At 40.1% G+C, this 23,032-nt stretch overlaps 1 protein-coding gene across 4 annotated transcripts in view; it reads right to left on the reverse strand.

The window, feature by feature from the left end:
* Nucleotides 1-217: 217 nt before the first annotated feature.
* The window catches only part of csrnp3 (cysteine-serine-rich nuclear protein 3), a 206,221-nt gene continuing 183,406 nt past the window's right edge, over nt 218-23,032 (reverse strand). For 3 of the 4 annotated variants that reach the window (XM_080199192.1, XM_080199194.1, XM_080199193.1), the window contains 3 exons: nt 10,537-10,796; nt 7,015-7,311; nt 218-6,377 (listed from right to left, as the gene is read on the reverse strand). In XM_080199192.1, coding sequence (XP_080055318.1) covers nt 5,286-6,377; nt 7,015-7,311; nt 10,537-10,796 — 1,649 coding nt within the window. In that variant the 3' untranslated portion in view covers nt 218-5,285. Of the gene's footprint in view, nt 6,378-7,014; nt 7,312-10,536; nt 10,797-19,673; nt 19,863-23,032 lie in introns of those variants that run through there. The other variant, XM_080199195.1, reaches the window with a different exon arrangement.

Below are 23,032 nucleotides of genomic sequence, written 5' to 3' on the forward strand. Positions count from 1 at the left end.
GGTTCTTAGGTTCTAGTTTGGCCAAATAGGCAGGCTTCTAAATCTCTTCCTTTGGCTTAATGCAAATTTCCTGTGAAACACCTTGCTGCTGTTACGTGCAACATGTTTATGTATTGGCATTGCAAAGATGTTTAAGAACAATGAGAAGAATTTTAGCCTAGAAACAATTGTTGCTGAAAATTGAATCAAGTCAAAAAATGACTAGTTGGCAATGATGAAAATTCAATCAGTACTGTATTTTGGCTTCATTTCTACAGCAATGTGGAATAATTAAAACATAGAATTTTCACATTCTGACCATCTATAAGCAACAACTGTATGTGCAAAGAAGGCAAAGAACTTCAGAAACAATAGATTGTCCAGTTTTACAGACCCCAAAGGTGCAAGTTAATTGGACAAATATTAAACCTGCACCTCTCAATAGCTGGAATACAAACAAGCAGACATCAGAAAACCAAAGCTCATATAATACAATTCAGCCTTAACAATTAGCACTATTATACTAGCAACATAAAAGATATTACAGTAAAATTTGAGAAAAAAGTTTGCAATATATTGTTGCAACAAACCACAATAAATACATCAAGTGTTTGTATCGTCATTCATAATAAATACTGCACAGATGAATACTACCAAGGAGACATCTACTGTGAAAAAGTTTATGACAATATATAAAGACCCAGATTGAATTCGGTTGTTGAGATTTTGTGGCTTTGTAGCCTACTTTTCTTTTCTCTTTTGGCACAACTAGGGTCACAGGTAGACTATATAAATTCTTGCAATATCCACAGTTTTAAAAATAGCAATGCAAAGTACTACCTTAATGGTAGGATCCTGGATGAGACAACTAAACTATCTGTCAAGTGCGAGTTGAGAAACTTCCAGTGTGCGTTTTAATTTCTCTTTCAATGATGGGAAATATTATTTAAAGTAATTTTCAAAAATTAATGCTGACATCGCAACCTGCTCGAAAAGTAATTGCCTATGTAAACCTTCAAAGCTAATTTGGACCAGAAACCTCTCATTTCTTTGAACAGTATTCATAATAGCTGTTTTGCTCAATTTTCTTCAGGGGTAAATTATCACACATCTAATTTTGATCAAACTGAAGAGCTTTTATGATTATACAACTCTATATTACTTGTGCTGTCACCAAAGCTGGAACTGGAGATTTTTTGTACATCGTATCCATTACCTAATGATATTTTCTCAATATACAAACAGCCTCAACATACCAGTCTATTTAAGCCTCAGTGCCTCATGTGTTTCCACACAATTTCTGATATTCAATAGAGTTAGTTTAAAAATGAACTTAATTCCACTAATCCTATTTACATGAAGCAACCAATGTCATCCAGAATTATTGATTAGCTTGAATCTTTACTCATTGTATTTTGTTTATATGCCTAGTTATCACAAAGCCTGACGGCAGCAAATAATTTTAGACTCCCTCGGGGTTGGGTTGGCAGGCAGGCATAAAATTTGATGTAATGGCATGGGTGTCCTTCCTGGCACCTGCTCACTCGCCTGTCCCTGACCCCACCACAATTGTACACACAGTGGAAGTGATGTCAGGCAGCCCATCTGCCAATAGGCCAAATGAGGCTGCAAAATGGTTAATGGGTGGCACAGTGGTTAGCACTGCGACTCACATCACTAGGGCATTGGATGTCTGTCTGTGTGGAGTTTGCATGTTCTCCCTGTGTCTGCATGGGTTTCCTCTGGGTGCTACAGTTCCCTCCCACAGTCCAAAGATGTGCAGGTTAGCTGAATTGGCCTTGCTAAATTGCCCCTTAGCGTCCAAGATATGTAGGTCAGTTGGATTAGCCATCATCAGTGTGCAGGGTTACAAGGTTAGGGAGGAGGATTGGGCCTAGCTAGGGTGCTCTTTTGGAGGGACAGTGCAGACTCGATGGGCCAAATGGCGTTTTCAGGGCTTGTGGGGATTCTATGATTAATTGTCACTTAAAAGGTCTCCATGTGGCCCGCCACAATTATTCCCACGGCGAGCAGAGACTGGACAGAAAACTGAATCTTGCCAGATCCAATGCCTCAGGCTATTGGTAGAACAGGGAGGGACTTCCTCCTTTGTCGTTCCTCTTGGTTTATTAGAGCCTCGCAATGTCTGCCTACCACCCATGCTTCCCCTCTGTTCCTGGCCAGTGCACAGTCCTGGGCCCTACCAATTTGCTGGGGCCTCCTAGCCTAGCCCCAGTGAAACTCCCCCCACCTCCCCAATCTGGCTCCAGGGACAATCATCATCAGGGATTGACTGCAGTCCCAACAGTGGCCACCGATGCCGCTCCTGGGCACCAGAAAGCTGCCAATTATTTGATTAGCCAACAGTGCTCAAGATGGCACTCCCTTCCCAAATGGAGGCAGAAGTCTTGCCCTGAGCCAATTAATATCCTACTGGTTCTACAGGGCAACTCACTGGAGAGAGAGGGAGGGTGGGCTTTTCATTGACTGATTTGCTGGTGGTGGCATCCAGCCAAAATGTAATATTCTGCTCAAATGCAAAATCTCACCTTTACTGATATATGATCAGATTGAAATGGCCAAATATGTTACTGATAGCTTTTTCAAAAATTGCAATACTTTCATGAAGAAAAGCCCATGTTGTTAAAAATGTCATTGCCTTGATAGAATAGTGTCCAAGGAAGTACATGAAAGATTCTGCTGGAATAGATTAACCTAAAGTCTCAAATCCTTGAGAAATGAATAGGCATTAATATATAAATCCAGATGACTGATGTCTCTGTAATATCAAAGTATATATGAAAGCATTGCTAGAGTATGTTGGATGTTGAAGTATTAATAAATTATCTGTCACATGCCTTTATATGGAAAGCACTCCAGTTACTTCAACAAAGAATATATTAATAAAGTATTTGAACCATCTAAAGACATTTATATTACCAATATTTGCAACTTTAAGTCAATTGATAAGATACTAAAAATTTGAATTGCAAAGTTATGTTTTTTGCAATGTACAGTTCTAAGACTGTACAATTCTAAATAATAACCTACATTACTTTGGTCCCAACTGCCACATGTTGAAGAAAACTCAAAATGAAAGGAAAAGGTCTCATATGTTTTGTATTTTGGATATAGGTTGTTCTAATAGAGTAATTTTGGAAATTTCTTTTTGAAACTAACTCAAAACCTGTAGTAAACGCACCATATTCAGCCTTTAACAACCAGTACTTCTAAGCAAATTTAGGTTTTAAATTTTACAGCTTTGCTGATCGCAGTTCGGCATCTTTATTTTGATATGGAGGTAGAGGTGGTGTGTAGAGAGAGGCTGGGTTTTCGGAGCCTTTCCTTCATTATTATATAAACATGTTGCATGCTACGAGTACATTTAATCCAAATGGACAGTTGTGATTTATATTCTATTTACATGACATGACTTAAAATAAATTTCAAGTAGATCAGTACAAACCCGCACAAAATGAAACCATTGGGCTTAAATTTCTATAGTGATCTGTAATTATTACCATATGATAAGACCATGCATTAGCAGAGTACCTCAGGTGTCCTGCTAGAATTGATGAAATGTGAGACTTCAAATTATTATTTTGAGTAAAATCACACTTGGACTTTCTGAACCTTTCATTTTGATACTTGTTAAATTCAAAATCTGAAATCCAAACATTTGTTCACTAATGTAGCTGCTGAACAGGAGCAGAATTTAAAGTAAGATGCATTGTGTGAAATGCACATTCAACCAGAGAATAATATGGCATGACTTACACCCTCTGATTGCCGTCAAAAGATATGAGGAACTATTTAATGGAGCGTTAAAATGAGGTTCTGATGACTAATGACCTTTACCATGGCTGCCTGAGTATTTTTTTCCCTATACGTAAGCACATTCACATCCTAATGGGAATACATGAATTAAAGTGTTTTCCTAGAATGCCTTTTCAAAGTCACCACTAGATTTCTACAGACTGTAAGGACTGCTTTTGACTATTTCTTTTATCCCACTGAAGTTCAGTCACTGCACTATTCCATTTTGCAGCTGTTTCCTGGAAGAAAATACTGGCAAGTAAGGGGCGAAAAATTCAAATCATTAGTGTACAATGTCTGAATACAGAAAATAAATTCAGAACCTCAAATGTGTAGACTGACAAAACATCTAGATTCCTCTTACAAAGAAATATTGAATTTTAACTGGATAAATGCACAATACTTATAAAGAGCCCTTTTTTTTCTGTAGTAAAGATTTCACTTTAGTCTGCTTGATAGAATGAACATGTATTTCCTTTAGCTATTAGTGGTAACAGAACTGGATTGTCTTTACAGTCCCTCCATTTTCACGCAGTTGAGAGTATGGATTTTTTTTCTACAGTAGATGTTTTTTTAATATATCCAATGTGGTCAGTAGAGGAATAGCAATACTGGATTCCTCATTCGTTACAATGGAACTAGCTCAATTGCACATGCTACAGGTCAAAAAACACAACACCCTGTTTGAGGATAATTCCTCCAGCTGCAAGATACATCCACACAGCTTTTTTTTTTGTTTTACATTGGCTATTCTGGCTCCACAACTCTATAGAGTAGTGAATAAAAAACACAATAAAGAAAGAACTGCCCACTGATATCAAGCTCAAAGTATCACCTTAATTAAAAATTAAATCTATATAATTTCAAACAAAATCTTCCGCTGCTAACCATGGATCGGATCCTCAGTCTCCCATGTATACAGCTGTCAACAGGAATATTTAACATATACTTCACATAATTGCACACTAACTGGCATAAATAAATTCACAGATGAAACAATAAAATTATTTTTCATAATTTTCACATGTACAGTACGTAAAGTTATATCCACACAATGTGTTGAAAACTGGGACCTTATTCAAATTTTTGAGAATATGTGACACAGACTAAAAGCCAAGAGCAAAGCTTGTGATATAATTCTTCAACCTGGCTGGGTTGGTATCCTTCACCAGTAATGCTTGTTAAACAGTTAAAATGCTTCTGAAGCCATATAAATTATTAATGACTAGGATGGCTTATACCAAATCACGCAATGTCTAATGCAGCATTTCATCGCTGTGGATAAAGAATTGTATAAAGTCTGCTTCCGATCATATCCTGCAGTCTTTAAAGCATTGAATGCTAGTGGCATCAACCATCATTTCTGATCAGTTGACCTAAAGACGGCGGCTGTTAAAAAAAACATGTAAACTATTTAAGTTATACTCCTTTCCATTCTGAATAACTTGTAAAATGTAGTAAAGAACAAATAAATGGAGTGACTGAGCACACTAAACAAACACAGTTTCCACTACTGATGTTTTAATAGTCTCTTCTAACAGTCCGTTGCCCTCTGGGAGGATGACGGTATTTTCCAGTACCTGCTTAGGTGCATAAACATCACCATTTGAAGCAGCAACATAGTCATCTTGAACATGGTTATTTAAATAGCTTTGAAGCTCTGCTTCAGAGTGGTTAGGTTGTTGCTCAGCATATAAACTGTTGCATTGAGCATTATTTTCATGTGCTGAAGGACAACAAACTATCACAGAAGGCGTAGTTATGGGATAGTGAGCACCGGTAAAGCTTCCCTCTGGCTGGTGTGCATATTCAATATATTGCTCTACAGCTGAGCCGTAAGGCACCAAGGAAAGTGCTCCATTCTCCTGACCCCCCTCTGTATAATTTGATGTTAAAGTGGCTTCTACACAGAAAGGCTCGTTGCCACAATCTGTAGTAGCAGTTGTAGTGCTGGTAGTAGCAGCAGTGGTAGCAGCAGCAGTATTACCCTCTATCTGATAATATAGTGTTGAAGAATTAGTATAATAAGTGGTATCTTCCGCTGGCGTGCTATCATGCGCGGAAGTGCCATCGGCATAGCATAGCACAGAGGAAAGGGGAATAGATTCAGTTTGTGCCACAACAGGGGCAGCCAATGCTTCGCTAAAGCTTTCAGCTTTGCTGTCCACCTCTTCGTCCGACTCACTGGCTGCCAAGCTCTGAACGCTGGAGTCTGTTATGCCACTGCACAAACTGCTCCCATCATCATCGTCATCCTCCTCCTCATCTTCTGCCTGCCAGTCCAGCTCCTCTGCTGACTGAAGGTGCATTACTGCCGTTTCGGGTTCGTTTTCAATGTCAAAGCTGTCCGCAACAGAATATTCGTGGGGCTGCTGGCTTTGTATCAGGTGACTAGCGTGAGCATTCATGTCTGCTGAGAAACCATTCTCCATCCCGAGCTGCTGCTGATTTTTCTCCAACTCGAGCTTCATTATTGTGTGCAAAAAATGTGTCCGTACTCTAATAGGGTTGAACTCAATCCTGCCTGCAGTATTACTGCAGCCTTCTTTTGTGCACCCACATGGGAAAGACATGCGGTCCACCTAGAGGAAAAGTGCACAGACCAATTATTATTCAAACTAATGCATACATTTCATCCCAGGTTCAGATACCACTTAATGTTGTGGTGTCTGATGATGCTCAGCTACAAAGTGCCTAACTTTCACTATTTCCCTGATTTTATTTATTAGCACAGAATGCTATACTGCACCACCAAATACATACACAAAGGTCGTTCTTCAACCATTTGCAATTAAAACAGAAGACTTCAGTCTCAGCATGGGGAGGAAACAACCTCTTGTGGTGTAGAACACATACAAAGATTATTTACTCCTCATGATGAAAATATAAAGATAATTTTAAAAACATGCCGAGGGGTCAGCAGTGTCCATTATTTCTGAATTATTTTATTTAATGAAATAAAGTCCCAACAGTAATCATATAGGCTCAAGCAACAATGTTGTTAGCACAGGAACCACGCGAAAGCACTCTCTCAACTCCCCATGCAACAAGCCACGACAACAAATATTCTGTGACAGGCAGGCAGGGTGAGGAAACAACAGCTCATTCAACTTGAATCAAGACAAAATGTGTCCAGAAATGGGACAGCACTTGATAAAAATACATTTGCAACTAAATAAGATCTAGGGTTCATATAAATGACATATGTTATCCACTTACCTGGCATTTAATCCCTGCTTGGCTGCAAGCACAAAGCTCAGGATCACAGTATATTCGGCAATCACAGCCACAATCTTCCCTGGATACACGAATTGCACGGAGCTCATGCTTCTCCTCTCCATCGATTTTTTTAACCCCAGATGCCCGTAATAATGCCCTTCTCTTTTTGGTTGGCAATGGTTGCAAGAAGAAGTAGTCATCAACTTCTGTATTATCTAGATCAATGTCGTCATCAGAAATATCATCTAATGTGAGTGTGTTGGCTTCCTCAGACTCTACTGTGCCATTTTTTGTTAGCTGCAAATGAAAATATTGACAAGGTAAAAATGAAAAGATTAGATAAGTATCGTCAATACTTAACTGAAAAAAAATCAAGTGCAGTTACAACATTTATTGACTGAGTGACATTAATTAGCAAAATAATAATATTTAATTTAAAATATATACGTTTAGTATTTGGAAGCAAACAATTGTTCAGTGCAATAAATTCTGGAGAGAAGTGTCTGAGCTTAAGAATGGAAAGAACATTGGCTAATATAGAAAAAAAATCACAAATAATTTCCATCATGATAATATAGAAAACAAAGAATGATATTGTGGCTTCAGAAAGGGTAAAATACAGCTCCACTGGGGTGAAAAGTTGGCTCTTTTGGGGTAAAACAGCACACATTATTGGGCAATATATAGAATTTTTACAAACTATGAAAGAATGCGCTCGAATAGATAGAAGCAAAGTACCAGAGCGTCAAAGTCAAAATTGAAATGCAGCAGACACCTCGTCTGTAAAATCTAGGAGCAATGTGCATTAACATGATATTGTACTTTGACTCATTATTGAAGTCAGTACTCTGTGGAGTATTAACTTATTACCTCCAATAACAAATGCACAAATTCTCAAAACACATGCTGAATAAAGGAAATATATTTTTTAAACTACCAATACAACAAGCAGCGGCTGTTGCAACAGCAAAGCTTTCAAGCTGTGGGCTACTGCCAGGATGAAATAAAAATTATACTTGTCTGGGCAGCAGAAAGCAGGACAATGACTGCTCTAAAGCCATGAGTCTCTTGGGTTTCACTACATCCTAAGTTTTTAATGATTGTATTTATAATCCATGATGTAACGTCTTTATTCAGTCTACATTTTTCACAATTTCCTCCCAGGCATGCTCGTGCTACTTAATACCCAGAACTAGAACAAATGGCTTATGACTACTTGTTATATTAGTTTGAAGACCAGGTAGAGAAAATCCACCCAAATGCATGTTCTCTGCAATCACTTTTCTATTGACCTAATATATGTGGACATCTGATAGTAAAAGCATAAAATTATATTATACAACAGTGACACTGCAGTAGATCCAAGAAGCAATACTGATGATAAATTGCAGTTAGATCAATGCAAATTCATTTTACGTTCACTAGCACTGTGATTACTCAATTGCCTGTGCAAAACTGACTGAACAGTTAGACCTACTGTGGTGCTTTCAATTCAATGAGTTGATGTGGCATTTATTTTATACAAATGGAACTAATTCGTTGTTTGTTAAACCAATTCCAATATTTACTATTAAGAGTGAAGGACATCAGCCAACCAGTTGGATTTTTAACGTTTATTTATTATTGTCACTTGTAGGCTTACATTCACACTGCAATGAAGTTACTGTGAAAATCCCTTAATCACCACACTCTAGCACTTGTTCGATACACTGAGGGAGAATTGAGCACAGCCAATTTACCTAACCTGCACATCTTTGGAGTGTGGGAGGAAACCAGAGCATTCAGCAGAAACCTACGCAGACACAGAGAGAATGTGCAAATTCCACACAGATGTGACCCAAGCAGGGAATGGAATCCAGGGCCCTGGCGCTTTGGGGCAGCAGCGCTAACCACTGTGCAGCTTTTGTGGCCACTTCCTTTATCTGGTGTTGATGCACTAATTTACAAAGTTTGCCAAGCTCAGTTTTGCAAACACAGTGGTGTCAAAGCTCATCATCACGTCACTTGAATATGGTCTGACTTCTCAGGCTTTATATGCTTCCAAAAATACTGCTTATAAAAACAGTGACCTTAATGCTTAGACAGTCTAGCACTTTTAACTTTTCAAATTGCTGTTTAAAAATTCATCAGTTAATAGTTTGATGGCATTCCAATTGGATGCATTGCTGTGGGTGCTATATTTAGGATTAATTTGGTGAAACCTAAGCAAATGACCTTTTAAAGACCATAAGCATATAAATTCATGGATCCCCAGTGAATCAGAATAATTGCAGTTCTACAAGACTTGCACTCACTAATATCCAAAGATCTCAATTCACTCAGGAATACATAGAATCACAGAATTCCTACAGTGCAGAAGGAAGCCATTCAGCCTATCAAGTCTACAGAGACACTTCGACAGAATATCTCATCCAGACCTTCCCCTTTGCCCCATACCTGTAACCCCACACATGGCTGATCCATCTAACCTATATTAAGGGGCAATTTAGTATGGCCAATCCACCTAACTTGCACGTCTTTGGACTCAGCTAATTTCAATAATATTTGTGGAATAAGAATATGAATTCTATTCACTAGAGGTCACATATCTAGAGCTGGTTAAACAATTATACAAGCTCTTGGACGAGATTTGCAACACAAGGGAAAAACCAAGCATGCAACTTTCAGAGACGCGTGGAAGCTCTGCAACTTCACATTTGAGAACAGAGAGATGCCTTTTTTGGGCGACTAAGAAAGAAACAAACAATCACATGCAGCAAAATGAGACATTTGCAATGAAACAGCCGGGGATGCGATAGCCATAAACCCCAAGGCCCTCTTGTAACTACTTAATTGGCTTTGTTGGGTCAGCAAAGATAATACCTGCAGATGAATAACAGGCCATATAAATGAATCCCAGCACATTATACACTCAAGTAGTAAAACTCATCATTGCAAATGAGATGCATATTTGGGAAAAAGAGAAGCCTTTGCAGTTCACATGTTTTGAATAATGTAAGAATTCAGAATGAGGGCCACAGATTCATGATTTAATCCTAAGAGATTTAGGACAGAAAGCAGAAGTAGCTTTTTCACATTGAGGGTTGTGAAATTAACTTCCAGAATTAGTGCTGGAGGCAGACATTGGTAATAACTTTCCCTGAGCTTCTCCCATTTCACCGTCACAACTTCTGAGAGGAACTCTATTTGCATCTTCCAATTCATTAGAATTTACACCATGGCACTTCTCAATGGAACAAGGCATACATCAGTCCTCTCAAAAATTCTCACCAAGCATATTTGCAATTGCTGACTTGGAGCCTTCGCTAACCCAGGAATTTCAGGGCTTACTAGATTACCATTACTAATCAGTATCAAAATTGAAATTCATCAAGGCACTGCCTCCAGTCAAACTTGACAAATAAGTCCGTGGAATTTTAAAACCATAAGCTCCACATTTTGTGGTCTGAATTGAGGCTGTACTCACCACTGTCAGCTCTAAGTGTTTCCGAGTGTGGATAACAGAGTGCGGAGTCATCTTACCTTCAATTTCAGTGAGTTGAGTTTTTCCTCCTTCAGGTGCTCTTTCAGCATCTCTCCATGGAGTCTCTCTTGCTCCAAGGCAAATTCCCCCAGTGTGTACTGTCGTACACATTTGTGTCGATTGGACATACCCAGTGTGCTGCCACCCTGGCTGGGGACACTAGTGAAGCCCTGTCTCCGTGTGAAGTAATAGACAGTCACGTAGTCAAAGCGAACATTCTTTGTCCTCATCCGCTTCTCCCTTTTCAGGATTGATGATGCTGTAGAGATAAAAAGATAAACTAGCTCAGATACTGTTCTATACTCAGTATGTTTCTAAAAATAAGAACATAAGAAATAGGAGCAGGAGTAGGCCATCTAGCCCTTCGAGTCTGCCCCGCCATTCAACAAGATATACCAGAGTGATCATTGGACAGGAGAAAAGAATATTCAGTGCGGACATAAATGATTGAAACAAGTACAGAAAATGCTGAAAATCTTAGCAGGTCTGACAGTATCTGTGGAAAAAGAATAGGGCTAACATTTCAAGTCAAAAATGACTCCAAGAGTTATCAAATGCTGTCAGACCTGCTGAGTTCTTCCAGCATTTTCTGTTTTTATTTCAAAAACCAGCACCTGCAGCATTTTGCCTTTATGATTGAGCCTTGCTGGCAAACGCTATCATTACTTTTCCAAACTTTGCAATCGAAATTCATAGGGATTTTTATAAAAAGTGATTTTTTTTCGTTAAAGTACTGTACATTCTTTGATTTTTAGTGGATACATATACCTCCCAAGGTAAACTATAAAGATCAGGACAGCCCTTAGCTTAATATCTGGTTTGTGCTGAAGTTGATGACCTTAGTTAGGATTGTAATATGGGATCTAATTGACTACTATGGAGTGGAAAATTCCCCAAGGTTGGATGAGAATATAGGAAGCATGGTTAGTAAGTTTGCAGGTGATACTAAGATTGGTGGCATAGCGGACAGTGAAGAAAGTCATCTCCAATTGCAATGGAATTGTGATCAATTGAGCCAGTGGGCTGACAAATGGCAGATGGAGTTTAATTTAGACAAATACAAAATAATGCATTTTGGTAGACTGAACCAGGGTAGGACTTACTCAGTTAATGGTAGGATGTTGGGGAGAGTTACAGAACAAAGAAATCTAGAGGTACATGTTCATAGCTCCTTGAAAGTGGAGTCACAGGTGGACAAGAGTGGTGAAGAAGGCATTAGGCATGCTTGGTTTCATCAGTCAGAACATTGAATACAGGAGTTGGGATGTCTTGTTAAAGTTGTACAAGACATTGGTAAGGCCACACTTGGAATACTATGTGCAATTCTGGTCACCCTATTATAGAAAAGATATTATTAAACTAGACAGAGTGCAGAAACAATTTACCAGGATGCTACCAGGACTTGATGGTTTGTGTTACAAGGAGAGGCTGGATAGACTGGGACATTTTTCTCTGGTGCGTAAGAGGCTGAGGGGTGATCTTATAGAGGTCTCAAAAATAATGAGGGGCACAGATCAGCCAGATAGTCAATATCTTTTCCCAAAGGTAGAGGAGTCTAAAACTAGAGGGCGTAGGTTTAAGGTGAGAGGGGAGAGATACAAAAGTGTCCAGAGGGGCAATTTTTTCCATATAGAGGGTGGTATCAGGAACAAGCTTCTATAGGTAGTAGTAGAGGTGGATACAATTTTGTCTTTTAAAAAGCATTTAGATAGTTACATTGGTACAATGGGTATAGCGGAATATGGGCCAAATGTGGGCAATTGGGATTAGCTTAGGGGTTTTAAAAAAGAAATAGGGCCTGTTTCCATGCTGTAAATCTCTATGACTCTATGATTGTTATTTAGGGGTCCATGCTAGGAAGTATTCTTTCATGGACTTCATGTAAGGGCAGGATCTGACACAGCTAATACACTCTGTTCTTATGCTTGCACAACCTACTAATAATACTCATCACTGTAATTTCTGAAGTATGGCTGCTTCTGTTAGATGTTAAAGGTGACTTGCATTCATGAACAATACCAAGATATGAATCAGGAAGGAAAACACATTGAAAAGAAGGATAGCCACAGGGTAAAAGTGACTTAATAGTGATCTCTAGTGGCTTTTGTTTTATTCATTCGTGGGGCATGGGCGTCGCTGACTGGCTGGCCAGCATTTATTGCTCATCCTTAGTTGTCCTTGAGAAGGTGGTGGTGGTGACCTGCCTTCTTGAATAGCTGCAGTCCACGTGCTGTGGGTTGACCCATTAGGGAGGGAATTCCAGGATTTTGACCCAGCAACTGCGAAGAAATGGCGAAATATTTCCAAGTCAGGACGGTGAGTGGTTTGGAGGGGAACTTGCAGGTGGTGGTGTTCCCATGTCTCTGCTGCCCTTTTCCTTCTAGATGCAAGTGGTTGTGCGTTTGGAAGGTGCTGTCAAAGGATCTTTACTGAATTACTGCAGTGTATTCCACAGATAGTACACATTGCTGCTACTAAGTGTCAATGGTGGAGGGATTGAATGTTTGTAGATGTGGTGCCAAATGCTTGTCTAAAATGTATAAATATTCCCATCAACAATTTTATCAATCAGAAATAGATTTATGTAAATCTAAATGATTATTGATTAATTGCAGGGATTGTGCATTTCTACATTTCTGATAGGCAGATCCACAACTGGTGCTGAACTTGGATCAGGATAACTATAACTTCCTCTGCTTAAGATTCTGTATGCTTCTATTTATAATGAGCTGAAGTACTTGCATCTATTTCTGGTGTGAGCCTCATTAAGGCTTCAGGTTTTCTGCAAAAATATTCAAACGAACATCTCGCACTGTTCAGTGGCACTTGTGTGCCAGATTTGCTCTTTTACATTTGGCATACCTTTCTTGGAATGCCAGCAAAGGAAGTTCCATGGATGCAGGGGCTCTTAAATAGTCTTTGGAAAGATTTTGTTTTGTAACGCTTACAGAAGCTCTGGTGACCAACTCTTTTGTTGGACTTTTTTTCCTGTAACTTTGTTCAAACATATTCACTTCTTAAGCCAAGTTTGTTTTTAAACCTCTGAAAAAGAGTCATACTGACTCAAAACATTAAACGTTCCTCTCTCCCCAGATGCTGGCAGATCTGTTGAGTTTTTCCAGCATTTTCTATTATCATTTCCTTTTTCAAGTGCCTTACGCACAGTAATTCGTGGATTACAAAATGTAAAGAAGCATGCCAGGGAGATCAGCAGGCCCCCCTCATTGTATGGGTATTAGCACACCTAATTACTAGAATGGTATAATAGAACAATGCTTAATAAATGTGTAGGATTAGGTACCATGTTATACGACAGCTTATAAAAGGAATTCTATAACAATAGAGAATCTGGGAGATCCAATTTTGGGGAAAGGATATACTAGCAATGTTTTCTTGGAAAGTAGAAAGCATCTGAAAACATGTCAATAAAGTTATGTTGTAATTTTTCTTGTGCTGAGGCCATCTTGACATGTATCTATAATGCCTTTTTGGTTCTTCATAAGGTCAATCGATAATAGAGCAGTACAGCTCATTTTATTTTTACATTCAGCTATTAGTTTAATTTAATAGTTTGAGAGTTTTTTCACCTACTTATTTATTAAAAGAACTGTTAAATCTTATTTTCCATTCTGAGCCTGCCCCAACTTATAGGGACAGAAATATTTCAGGCAGTACACCTATGTTTTTCTAACAATCATTTGAATGTGAGTTGTGGCAGTGATGTGCAGTCCCAGGGAAGTTTGTGCTCTCTGTCACTGGATCACAATTTCACCAACACAGTGGTACAATTAAACAAAACAAATTGAATAACCTCCTACTCTTCTTCTGAGGCTACCATTTTCAATGTGAGTGGGTTGTAGGAACTGTGTATCCCTTGTTCTGCGGCAGTGTGTGAATGCAGTGACAGGGGCAACAGATGCAGCACCCCGTCTGTCGACTGACCTGGTTCAAAGATTGGATGGGAGGTACTGAGAGAAGAACTAATTGGGTTAAGGAAGCATGGGGCTAATTTTAACCTTTGGCAATTGTGCAAATGAGGTGATGCTGAATTGGCCACCTGTTATACACTGGTGCCAGTTTTTGTTCCACAATGAAAACGTATACATAACCAATGCAGCACTATGTACAGGCTGTTTTTTGATATAAACCTGCTGATGCAAATCCACATTCCCACTGTATTAAAAAACTGCAATCAGTGATAAATAACACAGACAGAACACAAATTTTACAACCAATCTTTCTGCCTGTCTACATTCAAAGAAATTTTAACACACTCTACATTTGACCAGACTTGTGGTACAACCGTAACTATTTGTATCTATAAGCTGAAAAATTCTTAAACTGTGCATCAGATTTATAATATTTTAGTTACAGTTTCTACATTTTAAGCAAAAAAAAAATCAATGTGGGAAATACAGCAGGGAGTTGGGTGGGGGCAGTTAGGGGATGATATCAGATTCTGCCAGCTCCTTTTCTCAGCAGTGTCACCAGTGGGGCAGAGAATGACACCTAGCTGAGGCTTAGGATTGAGAAGCGACCCAGACCACAGATAAGTTATGACACGAGGGGTTTTGTGGGCGGTCGGTTGTGGGGAAAGGAATCGAGATAGGTTGGCAGCAAGGGGGTTGGCTGTTAGCAGCCCCCACCACCCCGTATGACGTCAGGCCCCTTTGAATGGGGAACCTACCTCTCCTCCAGGAGCTTGTCGTGCTACCTGCATGGCAACAGGGCGACCTGTTGCTAGATTACTATTGGTGGCAGTGGGATCAGGCCCTTAAGTGGGCATTATTTACCCATTTTGTTGTGGGGATACAAAGTTCGACCATGGGTCTTCCCATCCAGATTTAAATTTAGTGGATTTGGGAACACATATATTGGGGGTGCGCACATGTTGAGAGAAATCTCAAAATTCGATCCACAATAGTTCCTTTAAAATAAATAAATGTTTAAACTGGATTTTAAAAAACTGACACGTGTTTAAAATTATTTGAAAATTTTTACAGATCTTAGTTTCCCCGTCACCTGACAAAATCTTTTTCGTTACTGAAAACAACTTAAATGTTTGATGTCTACTTTGAAAGAAAACATTCATAATATAAAGATGTAAGCATAAGAAATAAAGGATGGAAAATGGCCAGCTGATCGATCCATTGATCCTGGTCCCAATCATTCAGGTCATCTACAGCATCATGGTATACAACACACCCTACCTACCCACAGCCATATGCTCACCTGGGTGAGGAAAAACCTAGATTAAAAAATGAAAGTCATCTGAGGGAGATAAAAAATCTCGGAATGTCTTTGCTGCTTTGACAAAGGATTGCCTGGACTTACATAAGAACATAAGAAATAGGAGCAGGAGTAGGCCATCTAGCCCTTCGAGCCTGCCCCGCCATTCAATAAGATCATGGCTGATCTGTTGTGGCTTAGTTCCACATTCCCGCCCTCTCCCCATAACCCTTAATCCCCTCTCTTATCAAAAACCCATCAACCCACGTCTTAAAAATATTTAGCGAGGTAGCGTCCACCACTTCAACGGGCAGAGAATTCCAGAGATTCACCACCCTTTGAGTGAAGAAGTTCCTCCTCAACTCCGTTCTAAACCGCCCCGCCCCCCCCTTTATCTTGAGGCTGTGCCCCCTAGTCCTACTATCTTTTCTGAGCGGGAAGAGTCTCTCCACCTCTATCCTATCCATCCCATTCATCATCTTATACATCTCAATGAGATCTCCCCTCATTCTTCTAAACTCTAACGAGTACAAGCCTAGTTTATTCAGCCTCTCCTCATAGCTCAACCCCCTCAACTCCGGCATCAGCCTAGTAAACCTCCTCTGCACTCCCTCCAAGGCCAAAATATCCTTGCGTAAGTACAGCACCCAAAACTGCACACAGTACTCCAGCTGCGGCCTCACCAGTGCCCTATATAGCCGCAGCAAGACCTCCCTACTTTTATATTCAATCCCCCCCGCTATGAAGGCCAGCATCCCATTCGCCTTCCTGACCACCTGCTGCACCTGCAGGCTGGGTTTTTGTGACTCATGCACAAGGACCCCGAGGTCCCTCTGCACCGTCGCCTGCTGCAGTTTTTCGCCACATAGGTAATAATCCTTCCTACCATTATTCCTACCAAAGTGGACCACCTCGCACTTGCCAACATTAAATTCCATTTGAAATGTCAGCTCTTTTCTCTCTTTACAGATACTGCCAGATCTGCTGAGATTTTCCAGATTGGTTTCAGATTCCAGCATCCATAGTAATTTGCTTTTATTCAGAATGACTTCTTTGACTAGTGGTCAAAACTAGTCCAGGAGACCACAACTGATTGTGATTTGTGACAACTATCTTTGATACTCCACGATTCCTGCCAAACCATGAAACTGGTTCAGATCTCTCATGGAACAATTGCGGATTCACAGCTTCAGCCAAATGCTCATTGAAAGGCTTTATTTATTTATTAGTGTCACATGTTGGCTTACATTAACACTGCAATGAAGTTACTGTGAAAATCCCCTAGTCGCCACACACTAGCACCTGCTTGGGTACACTGAGGGAGAATTTAGTATGGCCAATTCACCTAACCAACACGTCTTTTGGACTGTGGAAGGAAACCAGAGAAACCCACACAGGAACAGGGAGAACGTGCAGACTCTGCACAGACAGTGACCCAATCGGTGTGTTGAACCGGGATCCCTGGTGCTGTGATGCAACTAGCCACTGTACCACCTCTTTGGGGAGAAGGCAGGGATGTGTGGTACGACAAAATCCCCAGATATAAAACCTTACTGAACTCTTACATACCTCATATTCATGATCCCTGGTTTTCCCTATCCTACCTATTTAAAATCACAAGATAATGCAGCACAGAAGGAGGCAATGTGACCCACTGCACCTGTACTAGCTCTGTGGAAGAACTATCCAATTGGTCTCACTACCCTATTCTTTCTTCACAGCCCTGCAATATTTCTTGTCTTTCAGTGTTTATGCAATTTCCTTTTGGAAGGTATTATTGAATCTGCTTCCATCACCAGTACATTCTGGATCATAACCCACGGCATAAATTTATTTTCTTCTCTTGCTGCTGCTGGTTCTTTTGCCAATTTCCGAAAGTCTTGTTCCCTTTGGTTTCTGACACTGCTGCCAAATAATCCATCTATATGAATACTGTTCTGTACCTTGTTTATTTCAAATCACTCTTTTTACATAAAGTAAATAGACCCAGTTTTGAAACTCTATTTGGCTAATGCAGGTGTTTTAAACTGAGCATCCTTGTTGTGACTGTTTACTGAAATTATATATCAGCAACTACACAAGAGAACCAAATTGGACACATTATTCTGAGTAAGGCCTGTGTATGTTGCTTTTATTTTACAATGAATAACCCTGCAATAAAGTTGAGATTAGTAATTTGTTTCTTATAAAAGAATGAATCCCAAATCATATTTATTTACTGAAAGAATGCAACCACAAGATTCCACCATTTAAGCAAAAACATTTTTTAACGTACAAGAGCCCAACTAAATATTATCTTTGCTAACCACCCATACTCTAAAATCCCAGAATCAGTTAATCACAGGCATTATGCGGTCAATTCTAAACTATAAATTACATATTGGACAGCTGATGCAACTAAGACAGAGTTACAAATTGGCTTGGCAGCCCATTCAAATATGTGTCATCAATCTCAGTCATGAAGTCCTTCAAAACTCCATCCTCCTCACAAAGAATTTCAGTTCCTCTTCTTCTAGGATTTAACCTGTTCTCCAGTCAACAGCAGCACACATCAAACCATGTTTCCTCAGCACAGACTTCAACAAAATATAGCATGTCGTGGAACGGGGAGGTAGTGACCTAGCAGTACCATTATGAGACTATTAATCCAGAAATTCAGCTAATGTTCTGCAGACCTAGTTTTGAATTCTGCCATAGCAGATGTTGGAATTTGAATTCAATAAAAAAAATCTGGCATTAAGAATCTACTGATGACCATGAAACCATTGTTGATTGTCGGAAAAACCCATCTGGTTCGCGAATGTTCTTTAGGGAAAGAAATCTGCCCCCCTTACTTAGTCTGGCCTACAAGTGACTCCAGAGCCACAGCAATGAGGTTGACTCTCAACCGCCCTCTGAACATGGGCAACTAGGGATGGACAATAGGTGCTGCCCAGCCAGCGACGCCCATGTCCCACAAACAAATTTAAAAAACTTTCCTCAACTCTGCTTACAATGGTCTGGATGGCACTCAATGTTATTGTAAGTTATAAAAACAAACTCTCCAACAGGTCGATAGAAAGTTGGGGATTTAGGGAAGTCAAACAGTAAAGGGAATACACAATAAATGGGAATATACTGAAAGGGGTAGATAGAAATAAAGAAGATAGAAGCAGGAGGAGGGCATTTGGCCCTTTCGGCTTGCTCTGCCATTCATGGCTGATCATCCAACTCAATAACCTAATCCTGCTTTCTCCCCATTCACCTCAAGTGCTATATCCAGCCACCTCCTTAATACATTCAGTGTTTTGGCATCAACTACTTCCTGCAGTAATGAATTCCACAGGTGCACCCTTTGGGTGAAGAAATGTCTGAAATGAGAGACCATAGTGTGCAAATACACAGGTCCCTAAAAGTAGCAGCACAGTTAGATAAGGTTGTAAAGAGGCATATGGAATGCTCCTTCACTGACAGAGGTATAGAATACAAAAGTAGGGATATAATGATGAAACTGGTGATAACTGGTATAAGACACTTGTGAGGCCACAACTGGAGTATTATGTGCAGCTCTGGTCACCACATTACAGGAATGATATAACTGCACCAGAAAGATTGCAGAGGAGATTTGCTAGAACGTTGCCAGGAGTGGAGAATTGTAGTTACAAGGAGAGATTGGAGTAGTGGGAGTTGTTTTCCTTGGAACAGAGAAGGCTGAGGGGTGATATGATTGAGGTATATAAAATTGTGAGAAAGAGTAGACAGGAGGAACCGGTTTCTCTCGGCATTAAGTTAAAAGCCAAGGATCCTCAATTCAAGCGTACTGGCAGATTAGAGGGAACATTAGGAAAAACATTTTTCTGCAGAAAGTGGTGTCTGGAATTTGCTGTCCGAGCTGATGGTGGAGGCCCTAAACTCGTTTTAAACGTACCTGGTTCTGCACCATAAGTGCTGCAAGTAGCAGGGCCACATGCAGGAAGATGAGATTAGAAAGAGCACCTGGGTGGCTTCAGGTTGGCATGGAAAAGATGGGCTGAATGCCCGCCTTCTATGCTGTAATATTTCTATAGGTCTATGAACTTTGTATTCTTTATATGTTTCCAAACATTCCCACGCTCCTGAGAAGTTCTGATTTCTGGTCACAATTTCAGTCTTAAGTTTCCTTGGAAACAGGAAGGACCAGTTTCCTTTCTCTGTTTCTCTTTTCCATTCAGGCCCCGTCTGAAAAAAATACAAGCTTTGAAATCACAATTTCCATCACAAACTGAAGACGTTGTTTGCTTTGGGTAGCACTGCGCAGCAATGCTCAGGAGAATATACAATATAACAACAAGGTTCTCTACAGACTTCAGTTCTAAACCCTTTAGGGTTTAAGTCCACATTGCTCTAGTCTGACTCTGTGCAACCCTACATTTAGATATATATTAAATGGTACTTGCCAAACAAGGACTCTGCTACCCGTCATGGTAAGATTCATTTGTAGTAGGTTATTTTTACCCATGGTGCTACCACTCAGCAATCTTAGAATCATCATCAAAATTGAGAACCACTCCCCCAGTTAATCTAGGTCACTGATGAAGTAATGGTTTTAACACCAGTTTCCAAGCTAATCTACAACCTTTAATAACCACTTTCCACCTACTGGAATACAGCGTCCTATCTATCAGCTTTTCAGAACTTTCACAAGATCATATTTTGTGGAGTAACCTATTGTGTGGCAGCTTATCAAAAGCCTTCTGCAAATCTACCCATATGATGACTTCTGGGCCAGGTTTATCCACCAAACTAGTAACCTCTTTAAGACATGAAAACAGATCAATATGATATGGCCTTTCCTTCCCCCAGAAACAAATTCCATTTTTTGAAAAAGCGTATCAGCAAAAGTGCTGAATCTGTAAACATTTTTATGATACTGGGATAATTGTCACATATTCCTATACTATTCTACTCCTGCAAATTGTATTCAAATTGCTATGACATAGCTTAGGCAGATAAATTGTACCAAAAACTCTATGTAGATAAATATATGTGCTGTTTATTCAATTATCAGGGCATCTTTTCTAGTTAAATAAAGCAAAATAATGTGTCTGCTGGAGACTTAAAAATGGAAAATGGTGAAAAACTCAGCAGATCCTGCAGCGTCTGTGGAGAAAGACAAAGAGGCTGAGATCTTTTTATCCCAGTAAGGCAAGTGTTGCCGATACCAGTCAAAAGTCCACCATCTTCAGTAGGGCCGGAGGATCCTGCTGGCGGGCGGGGCTGGAGAATCCGAGCCAGAATCCATGTTTCGAGTCCAATATGACTCTCCTTTAGTACTTATCCTTCCTGCTTCTTTCTGTAGTGTCAAGGCTATCCAGATAAATGTACGTCCAGAGGCACTTTGCTATTTTATCAATGCGTAAATCTTTTTCTTCTTTCTCAGAATTATTTGAAGTGAACAAAGTGACCTTGAACTTTGGAGCACAGGTTCAAGGAGAGAGGGGGCAAGTTTAAGGGACGTTTTTTAATGCAGAGAGCGTGGGTGCCTAGAACATGCTGCCAGAGGAGGTGGTGGAAGCAGGCACATTAGCAACATTTAAGAGGCATCTGGATGGGTACATGAATAGGGAGGGAATGGAGGGATACAGACCGAGTAAGAGCAGAAGTTTTTTTTAGTTTAGTTAGAGCATCATGATCAGCATGGAGGGTTGGAGGGCTGAAGGGCCTGTTCTTGTGCTATACTTTTCTTTGTTCATTGTTCATCCTAAAACTTTACTTGAAGGTGAAGCTGTCAATACAATTTTCACATTGGGTTCTTTAGTACTTGAGAGCTGAATATTCATTCGCAAGACTGGAGTTCAAATCCTCATGTCAACTGATAGCAATAGGGTGGCATGGTAGCACAGTGGTTAGCACTGCTGCCTCACAGTGCCTGGGTTCGATTCCCAGCTTGGGTCACTGTCTGTGCAGAGTCTGCAAGCTTTCTCAGTGTCTGTGCAGGTTTCATCCGGGTGTTCCGGTTTCCTCCCACAGTCCGAAAGACGTGCTGGTTAGATGCATTGGCCACGCTAAATTCTCCCTCAATGTACCCGAACAGGTGCCAGAGTGTGGCAACTAAGGGACTTTCACAGTAACATCATTGCAGTGTTAATATAAGCCTACTCATGATACTAATGAATAAACTTCAAACTTAAAACCCTGTCAGTCCCCATTAGCATCTCATATCTTTAAGACTAAGATGAGGAGGAACTTCTTCACTCAGAGGGTGGGGAATCTTTGGAATTCTGTAACCAGAGGCTGTGGAACCTCAATCACTGACCATGTTCAAAGCAGAAATCAATAAGATTTCTGGATAATAATGATATCGAGGTATATCAGGATAGTGAGAGAAATGGTTGAAGAGGTGAATGATCAGCCTTAATCTGTTTGGATGGTGGAGCAGGCCTGACCGGCTAAATCTAAATTGGCTAAGTGTAAAAAAAATCTTATGAACAAGAAGAATTAAGGAACCTGGAAGAAATAACATCTAGTAAATACAATTAATAGCAGAGCTGAACTGAGGAACATAAATACTTTCTAATAATCCTTCAGTCACATGAAAAAAAAGAGCATTTCAAAAGATTGATTAAAATAAATATAAACATCTGCTTTCTATCTGAGCTTCATCAAATATTCAAAATGAGTCCCAAGATTACAAACTGTACATCCTGAGTGTTCATTAACAAACAGCACAGTGTGAATTCAAAGCTCAGCCATCCCAAAGCTACTGTTGGACAATGTGTAAGGAAACATCTGTTAACAGTTCAAGAGTCCATGTTTTCCTATCACCATTGTAGTATTAGCATTTCCTTCCCTCTCTTTCAGGGATATCGCAGCAGAGAGCAGCAGTTTCACTCAAGTGTGCGAATACATTGGAGGGGGATTCTCAGCCTCCCCGCTACCCCCACAATGTGTTTCTCGCGACTGGAGGTGTTGGGATCTTCTGATCCCACTGCTGACAACAGAATTTTCCACTAACTGCACCCCCATGCCACCACGACACCCGTGGTGGGGATACTCCCGTCGGTAGGATCTGGCATGAACAGCCAGAAAATTTCGGCCACTGAATTCTTAACCAGGAGTTCAAATTGCAATGTTCCTGCAGGCCTTGTAGCTTCTCAGATACATTGTTGTGGCCTAATGTTATTAACACTTCATTGTGGGCCTACGCAAATCATCCACCTACAATATTTTGGAGAAGTGTATTTATAATTGAGGGTGGGATTTGCTCACCCAAGGGATCTTCCAAAGATTGTCCCGCCAACAGCTCAC

Source organism: Carcharhinus amblyrhynchos, chromosome 11, assembly GCF_965287045.1.
Source record: "Carcharhinus amblyrhynchos chromosome 11, sCarAmb.v2.hapA, whole genome shotgun sequence".
NCBI classification, from domain to species: Eukaryota; Metazoa; Chordata; class Chondrichthyes; order Carcharhiniformes; family Carcharhinidae; genus Carcharhinus; species Carcharhinus amblyrhynchos.